We start from the raw sequence: 19,690 nt of genomic DNA on the forward strand, positions 1-19,690 counted from the left end.
AGACACAGAGAGAGAGAGAGGCAGAGACACAGGCAGAGGGAGAAGCAGGCTCCATTCAGGGAGCCTGATGTAGGACTCGATCCCGGGTCTCCGGGATCACGACCTGGGCTGGAGGTGGCGCTAAACCTGTTGAGCCACCAGGGCTGCCCCCACTGAGTCACCAGGGCTGTCCGGTAACATATTTAAAGATTTTTAAAATGTATTTATGAGAGAGAGAGAGAGAGAGAGGCAGAGACAGAGGCAGATTGTATTTATTTATTTCATGGAAGACACAGGCAGAGGGAGAAGTAGGCTTCCTGCAGGGAGCTCGATGTGGGACTTGATCCCAGGACTCCAGGATCACACCCTGAGCCAAAGGCAGACGCTCAACCGCTAAGCCACCCAGGTGGCCCAGAAGGTAACATATTTATAGGTTTCAGTAGATATCGTTGGGAGGCCATTATTCTGATCATAGGTAGGCTCAATAAAGCCTTTGGGGGGGGGAGGTGGCATTACTGGTGGAATCTACGGAGGCTAGACCAGCCACTGCAGGCAATATCCTGGGCATTCAAGACCTCCTGAATCCAAATCACACCTTTGTCAGTGGGCTCCTTTTAGTGATTGCTGGATAGGGCAAAACAGAGGACAGGGATGAGATGGGACCAGGGGCAAGGCACTGTTCCTATAGTCTAAAACCTGGGAGTCAGATACAGCTCAGCCATGTGATTGTGGAAAAGTACTCTCTTCATGGAATAAATGGGGCTGATAGTCTCTTCCTGGTTTGCCTTACAGGACGGCCACAGTGGCTGTGAAGGTGCCTGGCCAGTTGTCACATGCACATAGAGGTGCTGCTTGCTGCTGTCATTGTTGTTGGCCTTACTGATGAGAGTGATGGGAGGGGCTGGTGCTTTCAGAGGTCAGTCAGGATGACCTGGAAAGATTCCCAGAGTAAAAGGTCAGGAGACCAGAGGCCCTGAGAGGGAAGGGAACAAGTGTTCTGGGTGGAAGGAGCCTTGTAAAGGTGACCTGGGCCAGGCTGGAGCCTGCTGACCCTGACCTCTGGCTTTGATCAAAGCAATTATCAAACTTGGTTGTTTGTTAAAGCAGGGACTTTGAGAAACCAGGTCAGGATCAACGTCAGTAATGCTGGACCAGAAGAGCCGGTGTTTAATTAGTGACAGGTTCTGATTAATAATCCCTAATCAGGCCCAAGTGCAGAAGTGCACTCCCTCCTCCCAACCCCAGTAGCTCATGGACTCCCAACATTAGCCATGTGCTGGGAGCATCCTTACTGCTACCCAGGAAAAGGAGGTGCTCAGAGACAGGAGACCCCAGATGCATAAGAGGGGAATGAAGGACCAGGAAGGGAAAGCACAGGTCAAAGTTCCTGAGGCCAGTCAGGAGCCCAGCCCTAAATAAAGCTGCCCATGCTGAGCTCCTAGATGGGGTTAGGGTATGTGTGTGATTTTCCCCAATATTTGGCAGATGCCATTTAATAGGAGCCCAAGGGTGGTGCAGAGTCTCAATGAATAGGAAGACGCTGGGGTTTCCCTGGGTGACATTCTACCTCAGAGGCATTGTGAGGTCCCAGGGTCATGGATACTAGAAGGGTCACCTGAGGAGCTGAGTCAACATTTCTTTCAGAATTCTACCTGAGGGAAAAAAATTACAAAACTTCTACCAGGAAGGATTGGGGAAAATTTTGCAATATATGTAAGTACAAAAGCGAAATCCTAGGGATGCCTGGGTGGCTCAGCGGTTGAGCGTCTGCCTTTGGCTCAGGGCATGATCCTGGAGTCCGGGGATTGAATCCCACATTGGGCTCCCTACATGGAGCCTGCTTCTCCCTCTGCCTGTGTCTCTGCCTCTTTCTCTCTCTCTCTCTGTCTCTCATGAATAAATAAATAAAATCTTTAAAAAAAAAGTGAAATCCTTACCATGTATAATCTCTTTTAAAATGAGTATCCCATCCATTAAAACAACATATTATTCACCGAAGAATACAAACTAGCATTGAACATATTAAAAGTTCAATCTCACTTGAATCAAAGAATAAAAAATAAAACCCAGAGGTGGAAAATGGGCTTGATTTATATTTCTTGGTTTATGAACCACTGTCACCAGCCTATAGGCCCCACTCTGGAGTACTTGCATGATTGCCTCCTTGAGTGACATATTCTTTTTTATCTCCTACTCTCTTCTCCAAAACCCTCTTCTTCACTGGTGAACAGTCTAATGTGTTGAACATGAAGTCTCTCTCCTGGAACATAGAACAGGATTAGCATAATCCTTGGTTCATGACAGATTCTTATCACTGCTTCATGTGAGGCTCTCTCTTAAAAAACATTTTTAATAATACAATTAAAACCTGGAAAACCACTGCCCCAGAGGGAACTAACTTGACCACAGACAGTGACTTGCCCTCATCCCATGCCTCTGGCTTCTGCCAAGGCAGCCACCATCTTAAATGCATCTTAAATGCCTGTCATTCCCCTGCTTTCCCTTTCATCTCTTTGAACTCCTTCAAAGCATTTTTGTTTCATTTGTCTTAATTCTATTAAGCAAGCATCATGTATATATTTTTATAGGACTTAGAAATGTTGGACATATTCAAATAGTAGTAAGGAGGTAGAGATTCCCAGGTGGGGGTGGGGGAGTAAGAAAGGAACCTGAGGATGTCTCTCACGTTTCAGTCCTAGGTGACTAGGTAGTTGGTGGTACCATTCAGTTAGGTAGATGCAAGAGAGAAGTTGCTGGTGGGAAGATGATGGACTCAGTCCTCAACAAAGCAATAATTTAAGCTAGCATTCTATGAGTGCCTACTATGTTCTGGGCACTCTTCATAGAGTGTGAAGTCCTCTAAATGAATGATCACATTTAAGCTTCAGAAGAACCCCATGAAGTAGGTACTACTAGCAGTAGTATCATTTTAAAGATGGAGTAACAGAGGAATGGAAAGTTTTAGTAGGTTCTGAGTCTCTCAGCATGATGGATCACTTTTCTGCTCCAAACCTAGATATCCTGGATAAAAATATTTTTAAAATATTAAATATTTATAAACAAAAATATTGGTGTAAGGCTAAATATTTATAAGTAAAACATTTTTAAAATAACAAAAACAAGGGAAACCCTTAGATGATAGAAGTCAAGAAAATTGAAAGTCAGAGTGGACACACTTGATATTTATAGATAAAACAAGTCCCACTGAAGAGAAGTGCTTGTTAAAAACAAAACATAAGCCACACAAAGAATAATAATTAGGAGGCACACATGAGGAAGAGTGTGGAGACACAATACACAGCTGAATTGGAATTCCCCAAATTATAAAGAAAAATTCTGAAAGACATAATAAGTTCTTTCAAAAGATGAAGGAGAAAATAAAGAGAAGCCATAATGAAAGAAGTGATACTATGAAAACACCTGAGGTTAGCCACCCATCCAGGTGAGAGCTATAAGTGGTAGGCTTAGGGTCCCCACACCTGTGCTCTTCCTTGCTAGCCTACAGGTACTGATGTCGATGTGAAGAGTCTGTTGGGCCTTCCAGAGCAGTAGCAAAAGTGGGTTTGGAGAATGGTAGAGAATGCCTGGTTTCATCTTTTTTCTTTTCCACTGTACTGTGGTCCACAGAGCTCCGGAACTGAGCGTGTCCTCCCAGCATGGCCCCCACTGCCTCCCCTCTGCCGCCGACCACTGAGGTCGCCAGTTCTGAGAACAGCAGCTCCTTCTACGACTATGAGTATTACCTGGACCAGGTAGCCTTCATGCTCTGCAGGAAGGACGAAGTGCTGGCCTTTGGCAGGATCTTCCTGCCAATCTTCTACAGCCTGATCTTTGTGCTGGGTTTGGGCGGGAACCTCCTTCTTCTAGTGGTCTTGCTTCGGTATATACCTCGCAGGCGGATGACTGAAGTCTATCTGCTGAACCTGGCCATCTCCAACCTCCTGTTTGTGGTGACACTGCCTTTCTGGGGCATCTCCATGGCCTGGCATTGGGTCTTTGGGAATTTTTTGTGCAAGATGGTGAGCACCCTCTATACCATCAACTTCTACAGTGGCATCTTCTTCATTAGCTGCATGAGCCTGGACAAATACCTGGAGATCGTCCATGCTCAGCCTCACCACAGGCTGAGAACCCGGGCCAAAAGCCTGCTCCTGGCTGCCATGGTATGGGCTATGGCCCTGGTTGTCTCCATCCCCGACATGGTTTTTGTGCGGACACATGAAAACCCCATGGGTGTGTGGAACTGCTATGCAGATTTTGGGGGTCATGCGACCATCTGGAAGCTCTTCCTCCGTTTCCAGCAGAACTTCCTGGGGTTTCTCCTTCCACTCCTTGTCATGATCTTCTTCTACTCCCGCATTGGCTCTGTGCTGGTCAGGCTGAGGCCCCCAGGTCAGGGCCGGGCTCTAAGGATAGTCGTAGCCCTCGTGGTGGCGTTCTTTGTGCTGTGGTTCCCATACAACCTCACCTTGTTTCTGCACTCACTGCTGGACCTCCAAGTCTTTGGGGAATGCAAGGTTGCCCGACACCTGGACTATGCAATGCAGGTGACAGAGAGCATTGCCTTCCTTCACTGCTGCTTCACCCCCATTCTTTATGCTTTCTCCAGCCGCCACTTCCGCCAGTACCTGAAGGCTTTCCTCGTCACTGTGCTCAGGCGGCACCAGACACCTTGCCCTGCACAGGCCCCGCTGTCCAGCTGTTCTGAGAGTACCAGTCTTACTGCTCAAGAAGAAATGACCAACATGAATAACCTTGGGGAGAGGCAGGCTGAACACTCCCCCAACAAGAATGATATGGGAAAAAATTAAGCCTGAGTGTCCATACCATGGTCTGGTGAGAATGGCTGGGACCTAGTTCACTCAGTTGGGCATCCACCCAAAGTCCTCTCTCCAAAGGCCTCAGAGACCATGTTGCCACACCCCATGGTCAGCTCTCAGTTCTCCACCATAAGCGACATTTGCTTACTCCTGCCTCCTTCTTCCTCTTTCTTTATTGCCTTCTAGGAAACCATACTCTCTTGAGTGAATTGCTAGAGTAGTTTCCCAACTGACCTCTACGCTTGCTGTCATGCACTCCTGTCATCTAATCTACATCCACCAGCCAGAATGATCACATCCCCCTCAGCTGTCACTTCCATCATCCTCAGAGTAGCCCAAGGCTTGCCACCCACCAGTCTTCTCCCTTCCCTGGAGCTCAGCTGGGGAAATATTGTTGCAATATTGTTTAATGTCACAGCATTGATGGTGGCTCCAAGGATCTGGCCAGTGGGAGGGGCTGGAAGTGCCCCACATGGGGAACTTTCCAGGAGCATGAGAGATAGCAGGTGGGAGGCAGAGTGAACACATGTTCCTAGCAGTTCGAGAGGATCATCTTCTCTCTGCTTCCCATGCTCTCTCTGGAGCCTTCAGGGGTCCCTGGGGTCTATGCAAAGCCCAAGGTCTTTGTCCAGACTCCAAGGTCTTTCACAAGTACCATACACCAGCTTACTCTTATACTCCTTCATTACTTTTCATTTCCTGGACACCAGGAACCCCTTGTTTCTTGCACCTTCCCACCTTTATGTTTTGCACTTGCCACTCTCTTGTGTAACAGGGATCATTTTTCAGCCAGCTGTCCCTTCATCCTTTTTTTTTATAACAAAATTCTACTTGCTCTGGGAAGCCACTCCTTGGTCACTCTGCCCTCTGCATTGGATAGAAGTTGAGTAGAGCACAGGACTTGAGCCAATTACAGCCTTACCTTTCCCTGGCAGTGATTCATTTAGGATGGGCACAGGACCCAGGAAGAGCTTGTGAAATGTGGCAATTAAAACATGCTAGAGCAGAGGCATGAGACTAAAGCCAAGAAGATGTGTGGTCTGGGGTCCTCCTTCATCAACTTGAACTTCAGAGGGTGAGGTAATAGCACAGTAAGTGAGCAGACCCTGAGGGTCTGTTCAAGCCCCAGAATCTAGGCATGGCTGAAGATCATCCCAGTCCTGGACTTGACGGTTACATGAACCAATATATTCCTTTAAAGTTTAGGTGGTAATGCTTTGTAACTTGTAATCTAAGGATTCCTGGCTGATATGCCCTGCCTGGGTGCTTTCCTCTTCATGTCCCCTGTGGTTAACATCTGCCCTGCCCACTGAAGGTGGTGATTTGTTTGAGGATGTGGTGGATAGGGTTCTATTTTAGGGCTTCTGAAATCTGCCTCATAAGGGACTTAAGTTCTGCCCATAGAGCAGCCCGACTGAACCAACAGGGTCTTAGGTACCCAGGGTCTCTGACTTTGTATCCATGATGCACAGATGGAATGGCATGAGGTATGCCAGCCAAGGGACACACCTGGTAAGGCTCGTCCCCAGCACTGGTGCGTGTGTGTGTGTGTAGTCTGTGTACATGTGTCTGTTTTGCTCTGTGGGCTGTGCATAGGACATATGGTTATGTATGTAGGTCTGACATGAACATGTCACTGTGTCCACATGGGTCTTGGCATGTGCCCATGGGTTTTCTGTGTGTTCCTATGTGTCTTTCTGTAGCTGTGTAAGTGTGGGAATGTGCTGTCTGCAAACAGCAGGTATATAAGAAGGGCCCCAAAGCATATGCCCAAGGGAGAGGAGAAGGGCTGCCACAGGTCACCCATTGATCCCTCTCACTGTCCTAGTTGCCGTTTACTGCAGATGCCATATTGAGGGCTCTCACTTCTATCACAGAAGGGACTGATCAGGAAGTGAATTCGGAGGTGGGCTCTCACAGCCCAGGCCAGGCCAGGGCTGCCTTCATCCTGACCTTACTTCCCAAGCCTGGACGTTGGTTTCTCCTGCTGCTCTCCATCTGCCCAAATGCCTGGCTCCCTGGCTGCACTGCTCAGACCTTTCCAAGAAAGCTCCCAGGATTCTCTTGTTCCTCATATCCTGAGGCAAGATGGACTTTTCTCCTGGCTGACCCCGGGAGAAGGACAGGCATGGCTCTGCCTGGGAGCAGGGCTGCCCGCTCTCTACCCTGTGAAGTATGGTTTGAGGGTTTACAGCTGTTACTACCTATGAAAAAAGAAAAGCCAAACCAAACCAAAACAAAAACCTCTTTTCTTTCCCAGGTGCCTGCAATTACACCATTGGCATGTCATCCCTGATCTTGCTTTGTTATTAGCTATCCTCAGAGAATACACATAGTGGGCTTTTCTTTGAGAGAGAAAAAAATTGGTACAGAAATGAGGATTTGGGGATCAGAACTGCTGTGTCAGAACATGTAGTGACTAGTTGTATCCTTGGGGGTTTCAGATTTCCTACTGCCTCAAGGCCCCTGGAAGGTAAGAAAGGTTGGCTCTTGTAGAGAGTGTGTCCTGTCCCCATGCAGAGGGCATAGGACTACAGGTGACATGGGCCCCACCCTTGCCCACAGGTGGGCATTGGCTTCTGTGTGCACACTCTAACCCTGAGTGGTCATGTCTTCCTGGGAGGCCCGTTGTTATGGTGGATATCCATGACTGTGGGATGGTATACTTGTATTCACCTCAACCGGACCCACTGAAGGTTCCCTTGGTCCCGGGCATACCCTCAAACATGAGGTTCTTGGGAGATCTACATGAAGTCACTCTCAGTTGAGACTCCTTGGTCTTGACTCAATGGATTTGGGCCCTCAGGTTAGGCCCCTGGCCCAGATTTCTTTGACCATGGGGAAAATGAGAGGATGCAGCACCTAGGTCTGCGCAGGGCCCAGGAGTATGTCAAGGCCCTGTATCTTTGCCCTGAACCCAATACCTGCTCTGGCACAGGGCCTGGCTATGTGGAGAGGTCATTGGTAAGCTCCCCATGGTGGCTCCTAGCCTCTCAGTCCCCTTCTTCCTCTTCTGTACTCCCCATGTGAGTTTTCTTTTGCTCCTGGCCCCTTGTAGAATATGGTGGGATATCCTGGCTCCAGCATCATTTTGGAGTAAATAGATTCACAGAAGGCAGGCTCTGGCCCAGAGTCACATAGCAAGTGGAGACAGACACCTATCTCTAGTCCCGTGTTTGAGCTGCTCTAACAACCTGTTATCCTGGAAAAACTCTGAGCAGAACAACCAGCCTCAAAATAATAGAAGAGGATAGTAATAGGTGAGGGATAGGTGAGTAAGAGAGAAGCCCCACTGGGCATCCTCACAGGGGTTCTATGCTGCTTGGCCTCCCTATGCCCACTCCCACAGCCATTGCCCCTCCTGTCTGGGCCATGCCATCAGCCAACTGGGCTCTGGCAACAACACCCTCTCACTCACCCCCAGCCCTGGAAAGTATGCCTGGCAATGAGATTGTCTCCATTTCATATGCCAGAAAGCTGAGTGAGGCCAGGGAGGGGAAGGAAATGATTTGAGGACAAGAAGTAAAGTGGCCGAGACGGAGTCAATTTTCTGTCATTTAATCTCTGTTTGGGGAATTGGGGGTCAGAGATGAAGTAATAAGATACCAAGTCCTATGAGCTCCAGTCTGGGGGAGGGGGAAAGATAAAGAGAGCAGGACATAGAAAGCAATGACACATAACAGATGTGCTATGACACAAACTATGCTAGGGTAGCCTCAGGGGATGGAGTCCATTTCTGGCCAGAGGATGGAAGGGGTGAGATCCAGGAAAACTTCCAGGAGAAGCCAGCCCCGGGGTTGGCTGTAGAAGCAAGCAACTGCACTTTATAGATCATAAATTGCACTGGATTGAGAATTTAGGGACCGATGGTGGCAAAATTTGAATGTTAGGTGTGGAAGGATGGGGGGCCCGAAAAGTGAAAGAGTGACAATCAGAGTTGAAAGGTTTGGAGAAAGGTCAGGGTAAAGAGAGGACCCGGCAGGCCTGGTGTGGGGAGATGCGGGGTGCTGAGCTTTAAGAAAGGCAGTGGGGGTGGGGAAAACGTGACAGTTTCAAAGGCACCACCAGGGCTTGAAGGAACAGACTGGGGCCTGACTACAAATGGGTGAGAGCAGGGAAGGAAGTGAGGGTGTCTCCTCCATATCTGTCTTGGGGGATAGTGCAGGTGGTGGTGTCCTGAGCAGAGACAGGCAGAGAAATCCAGAGAAGGGGGTGGTTTAGGGCAGAGGTGAGGAACAGATGCTGAGTTCTGCATGAGCCAAACTGAGTCAGAGGGGCTGTGGGACCCCGGTTGGGAGGCTGAGGGTCTGCATTGTAGGAACGGGTTCCAAGCTCAGCAGTGGTTGCAGAAACCAGAGGAGTAGTTGACGTGGGGTGGGCGCTTGGAGGGGAGACCAGGGCATTGAGGAGGGGCCTTGGATAACTCCTATGTGAAAGGCAACATGTCTCTAGACCTGCTCTATCCAGTTCGGGAGCCACTAGCCCCAGACGGCTGTTGAGCACTTAGAATACACCTGGTCTGAAGTGAGAAAGGCTGCTAGGGGAAAAAGTACACACCAGAATTTGCAGGCAACACAGAAAAGAGAACTGTAAAAATATTTCACAACTATTCTTATATTGATGACATACTGAAATGCTAATCTTTTAGATATATTGGTCTAAGTTAAATATATTATAAACATGAACTTCGCCTGTTTCCTTTTATTTTTTAAAAAAATGGGTCAGCTAGAAAATTAAAAATTACACACGTGGATTGCCTTGTGTTCCTTTGGATGGACTTGAATTCCACAGGATGTGGAATAAGCATAGAGGAAAACAATAAAGTGAGGTAGGAGAGTGGAGGGTAACATTTGCAAGACACTGTGTTACTCACAATAACCAGTTTCCGTACTGCAGGACTTGTCAAGATACGCATTATTTCCCAAACTAAGTTTCCCACAGATACTTTCCCTTCCTCTGTCTGCACTTTGCATGAGAGGAAGGTTCTGCAGAACCCACTCTGAGAGATGGTGTTTTCAGGAGAGACGGATAAGCCTACCAGGTAGCAAGAGGAAAGCCAGAGAGCAAGGAAGGCAACCAGGACAGAGGTAGGAGATACCAGAGAACCCGAGGGAAGGGTGGGGCTTCAGAGGGGCGAGAGGAGGTAGAGACCCCCAGGGGAGGTCTTGAGGCCAGGCTTGCAGCCACCGTGGCAGAGCTCAGCTGGTAGGTCGCAGGCGGTAGCGGAAGCGCACCTCGTGGCTGGGCTGTGTGGTGCCAAAGCCCCATCGCTGGGGATCCACAGGTGGCACAGGTGTGTTGGGGTCCACCAGCTCCAGGTCAAAGTATGTGACCATGAGCAAGGACAAAGAGCTTCATCTCATTGGTGGCCAAGAACCTCCCAGGGCAGATGGAGACACCTGAGCCCCACGGCATGGTATAGTGGTGGATCTTCTTGCCTGCCTTGTAGAAGTCCACTTTTCGGCTACCATTGGGGTTGAGGAAACGATCATACTTGAAGGTGGTGGGTTCCGGGTGGATGTCAGGATCCATGTGCACTGAAAGATAGGGGAAGAGGGCCACGATATCTCCACTTCGAAGCAGGTACTCCTGTCCACTGGCCATCTTCAGGATATGGTCATTGTGCACCACCCTGAGGAGGGTGGGTGCAGCCCCCAGCCGCAGAGTCTCCTCCATCACACTGTCCAGCACTGGCGTGTGGTGCAGGGTGCTGACCTTGAAGTCAAAGGACTGCCTGGCCTTCAGCCTGGCCTCCCCTAGGACTTGGGTGGCCTCCTCTCTCACAGCCTGCAAGGCTTCCGGGTGCTTTAGGAGGAACAAGAGGGCCCAGAAGGAGGTCGGGCCCGTGTTCCCCTGGGAGGCCCAGAGCATCATGAAGTTGAACTTGTCTTGCATGGCCGGGGCTACTCCCCGCTCCCTCAGATACTGAAGCATGTAGGATATCCAGCGGCTTATGCCATTCTTTTCCAAGTTGCGCTTCACAGAGAGTGCCTTGTGGAAGAGACGCTGGAGCCGGCCCACTTCTCGCCACTCCCGGGGCCCCAGCAAGGAATACACAAATCTGGGGAACAAGCGGTCAAACTTACGGAACTGAACAAATAATTCCTCTGCCTGTCTCAGGTCCTGCTCCTGGTCCTTGGTATAGCCGAATAAGCTCAGGTAGCCAGCCTTGAACAAGACATTGTAGCAGAAGTGGAAGAGGCCGTCTTCATGCCAGCAGCTAGAATCCAGACTCTGGCCTGTGGGTCCTAGCATAACCAAGGACAGGCTGTCTAGCATGGTTTTGTTGAGATCCTCCAAGCCATCCCCCATGAGGTATTTGGTGCTGGCAGAGTGTATCATCCGGTAGTCTCCCTGCCCCGAGTGGTATCCAAATACCTTTAGCACCAGTTTTTCTGCATACTTCACAAAGTCTAGTTTTCTCTGTGCATCCTTGAGGATGGGGCCAAAGGACAGGGGGTCCATGACAAAGGTGAAGTACTGGCCTCCGAGCTGCACTGTGAACACATCTCCATGCTTGGCCCACATGTGCTTCAGGAATTCAAACATATTCTTCCGGAAAGCCATGGCATGGCCCAGCCAGGGGATGGAGCCCTTATCCAGAGGGGGCTCCTGGGGCCTGCGTTGCCGGAGCACCCCAAGCAAATACAGGCACCCCGTAGTGACCACCAGCAGGGCTCCCAGCACCAGACCCCAGAACACCATGGCTGTGCTCTTCCAGGTTGAGCTCTGGACACACTGCTCTCTGTGTGTCAGAGAGTTTCTGAGAGGCTTTGGACAAGTTGGGGATGAAAAGGTCTGTCCACCTGAACCTTGCCCTGTGGCTGGAAGTTGTATTACGTAACCCTGTTGAGACAGTACCTGGGAGCAAAATGTTCTCTTAGATATAGCACTTGCTGCAACCTGGTCATGTGGGAGGAGTGGGTGGTACCAGAAGGAAGCCCAGAAAGAAGCCTCTAGCTATGGGCACAGTCCCCTCACCAGCTTTATGCTTTGCTCTGATCTTTTCAGACTCAGCTCCAGCATGAAGTCTACAAAGCTTTCTTTGATCCCACTCTACCCCCATGATTTATTAACCATTCACACCCTTATTTTCTCATGCATTCATTTATTTATTAATTTACTAGCTTATTCAGCAGAAATGCACCAGTCACGTATTAAGTTTCATCTCTCTCCCTTCCTCATCTTTAAACGACTCATAGACCCTCCCAGACAGATGACTCTTTGAGCAGATTTTCAGACTTCAGTCCCTGAGCCTGGGGCTTGGGGCCCTCCCAATGGCCTGGTGGGCTTGCACAAGTTCTCCTGCAAGAAGGATCGATTCGGAATCTTGCAAATACGAAATGTCAGAGATGATAAGGACTTCAAACCAATTGCTCTATTTCATAATAAGGATGTAGGTTCAGAATGCAGTGGGAGACTTTCTCTTACAGCTGTCCTGGCTTCAATGAGGTGAGCTGACCATTTACTGGGGACCTTCTGTGAGGTGTCAGGCCAGCTCCCTTCCAGCAGGCCCAAGAAACAGAAGGCTGTGCTATTTACTCTAAGACCATTGTTGCAATATGGTGAGGTTCAGACTCAATTCAACCAGTTCTGATAACCCCAAGGTTACTCTTTAACTTCCTAAGTGGCCCACAAACAGGGACTTTGTTTCCTCAGATTTCCACATGCTCTCTTGAGTGAATTCCCTCTGCCTTGAGTGCAGCTCCCTTCTGCAGGTAGCTGGAAGTGTGCACACTCTGCCTCCAGTAAGTCCTCTCTGGTTGCTTAGAGCAAACACAGCAAGTACTCAGCATCAACTCTCCCCAGCCTTAGAATCTGCGGTCAGAAATTGTGGGCAATTTCCATGAGCTGAATTTTGTTCCCCAACTGTTAATGGATTGCAGCACCATCTTACATTCATTCTCACTTATATTTATTCATTCCCTCCTTCCTTGGAACAGCCCCAACTATCCATTCAACAGATATTTACTGGGCACTTACTGCCAGAATTTCTGCTATCACCAACCTTGAATGAGATAGACACGGTGGTCCCTGTCCTCTTGGATTTTATGGTCTAAGGAAGAGGAAAATATATTAAATCCCTGCCCATAAAGACTCCTAACTCTGGGAAATGAACTAGGAGTGGTGGAAGGGGAGGAGGGCGGGGGGGGGGGGGGGGGGGGCGGTCAATGGGTGACAGGCACTGAGGGGGACACTTGACGGGATGAGCACTGGGTGTTATTCTGTATGTTGGTAAATTGAACACCAATAAAAAATCAATTTATTAAAAACAACAACAACAACAACAAAATAAATCCCTGCCCAAAGAAGTATATAATCACAACCGTGTTAAGCGGGAGCGGGAAGTGGGGTGGGGAGTCAGGAAGGCCACACTGATTAGGTGGTCAGTAGGTGGAGGCCTGGAAGAAGACAGAGCCAGGTCAACGCGCGCTGTGTATATCGGGGGCGCTTGACCTGGAGGTCGGGGAGCGTGTGGGATGTGCTACTCAAGGCATGTGGCGGCGGTTCCAAGGAATGGGGTGCACGTGCACTCTGAGGCCTGTGTGCCTGGAGGGCTCAGAGGAGGAGGAAGTTTTCAGCACAGCTCAGCCTCTTGCAGGCTCAGCGCGAACTCGAGCTTTGACCCATCCGCTGCAGAGAACTCCGGCCACGCCAGCTGGGCCAGTCCACCTGGAGCCACAGAGGGGCGGCCCGATGCAGGGGCAGTCCTTACTGGCTCTTGGGGCGGGGCTAGCTTGCTCCAGGGAAGTCGGCCTGTGCGGCTGCCCAGCCAACCCTCCCGAGGGGCCGGGGGCCAGCGACCCCGAGCGAGCCCCGGGAGAGCCGGAGCACGCCGCAGCTCCGCAGTAGCGGGGCGCAGAGCCGCGCAGCGGGGCTGAGGTTTGAAAGGACCAACGAGACGCTCGGACGGCCTCCGGGCGTGCTAGAGCGTGCGCGGGCTCCAGGGTTGGAAGGGCGGTGACGCACTTCCGCCCCCGCGGCCTCCGCGAAGGCGTCTCGGGGCAGGTGCTGCGGGCGGTCCTCGGTGCCGAGGCGCCCTCTGTCCGCCGGTCGGCTGGGCTTCGCGCCGAGGTGCAGTGTGTCAGTGGGTCTGTGAGGGCTGGGGCTGGGGCTGGGGCTGGGGCTGGGGCTGGGGCTGGGGCTGGGGAGGGCTGCCTCCTTCACTGCCACTCCGCTGCTGCCAGTGAGCGCTGAGCCCAGTAGCCACCACGCCCCGTGTTCCTGAAAGTTCGCACCTCCTAGGCCTAGCAGGAGCACTGTTTCGGCTGTCCTTAAACAGTTTTTGTGCCCCTTCCTTGCAGGCTTCATGTGCACAGTCCATAGTGGGCAACGCTGGTGGGCCTTGCTTTGGGTCCTCTAGACGGCCCAGGCAGGTGTCTGGTCCCGTCTGGTGTCTTCTCATTATATATATGGCTCAGAATTTTGAGCAGCTGCCCATCGTTTGGAGGGTTCCGTTTAGCTGCTGTGGTTTCTATATCGAGGCTCTCCTTTGGGGTTCTGTAGTCTAGGTGTACCTGGCCATCCCCTGCATCTTGTTTGCGCATTGTCCTAATGCTGGATGCCATTGACGGCTGCCTTAGGTGCCTGCCACCTCCTGTCCACTGCCTCACCCCCCACAAGTCAACAAGAGGATTGTCAAAATGGAGATGCAGGGGAGAAATTGCTTCTTTCTGCCTTTAGAGCAAATAATTTTCTCATCTAATTTAGGGCTGGACTTATCTATGGCTTCTTTTCCTTCCTAGTTTTTCAAGGTTCTATCTCCATGGCAACCGGGTTCTTGACAGCCTAGCCCCAGGTTAATTCTTTTACTCCTAGTCTACATCACATATACCAGGTGACACTGAAGTCAGTATTGAAGTTAAAGGGCAAACCTGAATTCTTGTTTCAACTTTGTCACCAATTCGTGACATGACCCAGGACATTTCAGTTTACCTCTCTGGGCCTTAATAATCTGCTGTATTATTCCTGCTGTTCAGGAAGCTAAACTTGTACTTGCCAGCAATGAGATGCCATTATAAAGGTACGTGGGCTGTGCATTTGAGGACGTACAGTGGGCGAGGATGGAGGGATAGGATGGAATTGGATTGATTGACCTTGAGCACCTATCCTGTTCATGGCTCTGTGCTGGTCATCCTCATTGTCACTATAATCATCACTATTCTTATTATGAGAATTTACCATAAGCCAAGTCTTATGCTAAATGCTTTATATGTATTATTAAGCAATCTAATCCTCGTATCAATCTGTGGAGGATCCCCAAGACCACTCTCACATTCAAAGATTCCCTAGAAGAACTAATGAGATGCAGTTTATGGTTGTACTCATGGCTAAGATTTATTACAATGGTGTACTAAGGATATATAGCCAGATCATAAGGGAAAAAGACACACATGGAGTATGAAAGACTCTGCATGCAAGTTTCCTAACACTTCCTCTTCAAAGAAGAAATCACAAGAGGAATTAGAAAACACTCTGCAATGGATGAAAATTAAAGTCAACATATCAAAACTTACGGTATATAGTGAAAGCAGTGTTCAGACTAAAATTATAGCTGTAAATGCTTTCATTAAAAAAGAATCTCGGAAAAAAAAATTTACAAAAAAATTAAAAAAAAAAAAGAATCTCGGGACGCCTGGGTGGCTCAGCAGTTTAGTGCCTGCCTTTGGCCCAGGGCGTGATCCTGGAGTCCCGGGATCAAGTCCCACATTGGGCTCCCTGCAGGGGGCCTGCTTCTTCTGCCTGTGTCTCTGCTTCTCTATATGTGTCTCTCATGAATAAACAAATAAAATATTAAAAAAAAAAGAATCTCAAAAGCCTAGGTTTACACCTTAAGGAATTAGAAAACAAGAACAAGCCAAACCCAACACTAGCAGAAGGAAGGAAAGTGTAAAGATTAGAGCAGAGATAAATGAAATAGAGAATAGAAAAAAATCAGTGAAAGCAAAATTGGTTTTTTGAAAAATTCAACAAAATTGACAAAACTTTAGCTAGATTGACTAGGAAAAAAGGAAAGAAGATGCAAATAAAGTCAGAAATGGAAATGGAAACATAACTATTGACCTTATAGAGATACAAAGGATTATAAAAGAACACTTTGAATAATTGTATGTCAACACTGTCAATAATTGTACATCAAATTAGATAACCTAGAAATGGACAAATGCCATGAAATATAAATTACCTAAACTGATTCAAGAAGAAATAGAAAATCTCAACAGACATATAATAAGTAAAGAGATTAAATCACTAATTAAGAACCTCCCAGCAAAGAGAAGTCCTAAACCAGATGGCTTCACTGGTGAATTCTACCAAATATTTATTATTTGGTTTATTTTTTTTAGTAATCTCTATCCCCAATGTGGGGCTCAAACCCACAGCCCCAAGATCAAGAGTCAATCTACTATCAGTAGTACCATAATACCAAAGTTAGATAAGAACATCACCTGAAAGAAAATTTCAGGCCAGTATCCCTTATGAATATAGATGCAAAAATACTCAACAAAATGTTAGCAAGTCAAATCCAATAACATATTAAAAGGATAATACACCATATCCAAGTGGGGTGTATATCAGAAATATAAGGGTAACTGGACACAGAATATAATAATAGAATGAAAAAAAACCTACATGATCATCTCAATCGATGCAGAAAATGCATTTGACAAAATTGAACATCCTTTCATAATAAAGACCTTTAGAAAACTGAAATAGAGAGTTCCTTAATATGACAAAGGGTATTTATGAAAAGCCTATAGCTAATATACTCAATGGTGAAAGACTGGAGAGTTTCCCTTTAAAATCAGAAGGTCTGGGACAAGGATGCCCACTTTCACTGCTACTATTCAACAGTGTACTGGAAGTTCTAGCCAGAGCTATTAGATAAGAAAAAAATGAAAAGATCCAAATTGGAAAGGGAGAGATAACTATCTCTATTTGCAAATGACATGATCCTATATAGATAAAATCCAAAAGGTTCCACAAGAGAACTACTAGCGTTAATAAATTCAGCAGAATTGCAGGGTACAAGTTCAACATAAAAATTAGCTGTGTTTCTATACACTAGCAGTGAACAATTCAAAAAAGGAAATTAAGAACACAATCCCATTTACAATAGCATCTAAAAGAATTAAATACTGAGGGGAAAAACATCTAGCCAAGTTGGTGAAAGACTTGCAGGTTGAAAATACAATACACTGCTGAAAGAAATTAGGCTTATACAAATGGAAAGAGATTCCATATTCATGGGTAGGAAGGATTGTTAAGAGGATAACCAAAGTTATCCTCAGCTACCCAAAGTGATCTATAGATTCAACAAAATCCTTATTAACAGGCTAACAGCTTTTTTCACAGTATTGGAAAAGCTGATCCTCAAATTCATATGGAATTGCATGGAGCCCCAAAGAGGCAAAACAATCTTGAAAAAGAATAAATTGGGGAGGGGGCCACTCAAACCTACAGTAAATAAATCATGGTAGTAGCATAAGGACAGACATAGACCAAAGGAATAGAATAGAGTCCAGAAATAACGCTCACTTATATGGTCAATTGATTTTCAATAAGGTTGTCAAGACCAAGAGGGAAAGGAAGCCATTGCAAAAAGTGGCGGTGGGAAAACTGAATATCACATTCAAAAGAATTATCTTATACTACATATAAAAATTAGAGTGTATCGAAAACTTAAGATCTAAAACTATGAAACTCTTTGAAGAAAACATTCAAGAAAATCTTTATGACACTGGATTTGGCAACAATTTTGTGTATATGACATCAAAATCACAAGCAACAAAAGAAAAATAGGTAGATTGGATTTTCTTAAAATTAGCTGTACAAACGCCTAACAGGATAAACCCAAAGAAATTCAAGTCCAGACACAGTGTAAACAAACTTCAAATATCTAACGACAAGGAAAATGTTTTGAAAGCAACTAGAGAGAAACAGCGTATCACCTATAGAGAAACAACTGAAATGATCATGGATTTCTTATCAGAAACCAAGGTATTATGCTGAGTGAAATAAGTCAATTGGAGAAGGACAAACATTATATGGTCTCATTCATTTGGGGAATATAAAAAATAGTGAAAGGGAATAAAGGGGAAAGGAGTGAAAATATCAGTGAGGGTGACAAAACATGAGAGACTCCTAACTCTGGGAAACGAACAAGGGGTAGTGGAAGGGGATGTGGGCGGGGTGACGGGGTGACTGGGTGACGGGCACTGAGGGGGGCACCTGATGGTTTGAGTATTGGGTGTTATATGTTGGCAAATCGAACTTCAATAAAAAAAAAATATACAAAAAAAAAAAAAGAAACCATGAAAGTCATTTGCAAGTGGCACAAAGTTTATCAAGTGATGGGAAAAAAAGGAACTACCAATTCAAGAATCCTATGCCAATAAAAATATCCTTTAGAAATGAAAGTAAAATCAGTATGTTATTAAATGAAGGAAAATTAAGGGCAATTGTCATTAGCACACCTATTCTAAAGTGATGGCTGAAGGAAGTTCTACAAACAAAAAAGAAATAGTAAAAGCAGGATTCTTGGAACATCAATACAGAAATAAGTGTATATGACAAATGTGACAGTTAAGTAGCAAAGGAAACTGGAGTGCATAAGTAGGGGAACTAGGCCTGGTGAATCCTAGCAAATAGACTGCGTTGATATCCTACCTTTATATGGAGAATGCTGCTAGGCATGGACTACAATGGACACCTTTTCAGGATATGGCACTACCATCTTCCACACAGCATATGTCAACAATACTACTTAAGAATTCTTAGATGACCTACGTTACATATTTAGCTTTCCCTAAGACGCACAATAAGATAATAGTGCGATTTTTATAGCTGAAAGTACCAACAGTGGACAGTTAGCTGGGACATTAGCTGGACCTTTTGTGACCTGTATCATTCCCCAAGAAGGAAGTGCTATTAAGAGAGAGAGTGAACTCTTAAAAACTGGAAAAGATCATTGGACAACCAAGCCTAAGCTCTTAGTGGTGTACAAATTAAGATAATTCACTTGGGCTCCAAATGTGATAATTACCTTAAAGTGTACCTCTCATTTAAGTTATAATGTCTAATTATGAGGTTCAGGAGTGGGAGAAGACCCTAACTGGCTGCAGGAAACCCAAACCGTATAATTAACCCTTATCACTCTATTTTTTCCCTTCTATACCTATCTCTGGAAAACTGGACTACTAGAATTTGCAAGTAGGAAAAAAGAGCTGAGGGCTAGGAGACTGAAACTCATCCCAGCCATGCTTGCTGGATTTGGGAAATTATAAATAATGAGTATAATGATCATGAATTATGAGGTTGAAAACTAAGGCGGTCTTGGCATGGCTCACATGTCAGAGGGTAGGAGATATTCTAAGATGTTCTAAATTATAGAAGAGAGGAGCTTCTGAACTAACCAGGGGTGAGTCTAAGCATATGGTGTGGGTTAGACATGGAGAGGACTGGATATAAGGTGAGACACTAGCTGTGGAAGGAGAGGAACAATCCGGATAGTCCTTGGTAAGGATTAGACCCTGGGAAGTCAGGGGCAGAGGGAGGGACTTCTTAGCTTTTGTCTATAGTATATCTGAGCAACAATCCAGGCTTCCCTTACCACCCTCAATTTTACAACTGGCCAATAAATAATCTCAATTTAAAAACTCTTGGAATCCTTCCAACAGCCACTGACTCCAGAAAGAAACAGTCTCTGCAAGAAACAACAGAATAAGATTAACTTCCTGGACATTGAAATTATTCCCTTTAGCCTCATCTTGTTATTGTTGGACTCCTTGTACATTTTTCATAGCCCACTGATTGTTTTAAATTCTCTAGCATGATTGATAATGGACAATTGTACTGCCCTGGATTTTTTGCTGTCCAGTTTATGTGGGTTA

The 19,690-nt window shown here is 46.8% G+C and overlaps 2 protein-coding genes across 11 annotated transcripts in view; one reads left to right on the forward strand and one right to left on the reverse strand.

The window, feature by feature from the left end:
* Positions 1 to 9,552, forward strand: part of ACKR2 (atypical chemokine receptor 2) — a 62,402-nt gene extending 52,850 nt beyond the window's left edge. For 9 of the 10 annotated variants that reach the window (XM_038570589.1, XM_038570595.1, XM_038570592.1 and 6 more), the window contains one exon: positions 3,607 to 9,552. In XM_038570589.1, coding sequence (XP_038426517.1) covers positions 3,636 to 4,790 — 1,155 coding nt within the window. In that variant the 5' untranslated portion in view covers positions 3,607 to 3,635 and the 3' untranslated portion in view covers positions 4,791 to 9,552. Of the gene's footprint in view, positions 1 to 409; positions 1,693 to 3,606 lie in introns of those variants that run through there. The other variant, XM_038570596.1, reaches the window with a different exon arrangement.
* Positions 8,342 to 11,625, reverse strand: CYP8B1 (cytochrome P450 family 8 subfamily B member 1). The gene is given in 2 exon segments (XM_038570587.1): positions 8,342 to 10,141; positions 10,143 to 11,625. Coding segments are annotated over 2 exon segments (1,506 nt in total). The 5' UTR covers positions 11,505 to 11,625; the 3' UTR covers positions 8,342 to 9,997.
* Between the last annotated feature and the right edge of the window lie 8,065 nt (positions 11,626 to 19,690).

The sequence above is a fragment of the Canis lupus genome, chromosome 23 (genome assembly GCF_011100685.1).
Source record: "Canis lupus familiaris isolate Mischka breed German Shepherd chromosome 23, alternate assembly UU_Cfam_GSD_1.0, whole genome shotgun sequence".
Classification (NCBI taxonomy): Eukaryota; Metazoa; Chordata; class Mammalia; order Carnivora; family Canidae; genus Canis; species Canis lupus.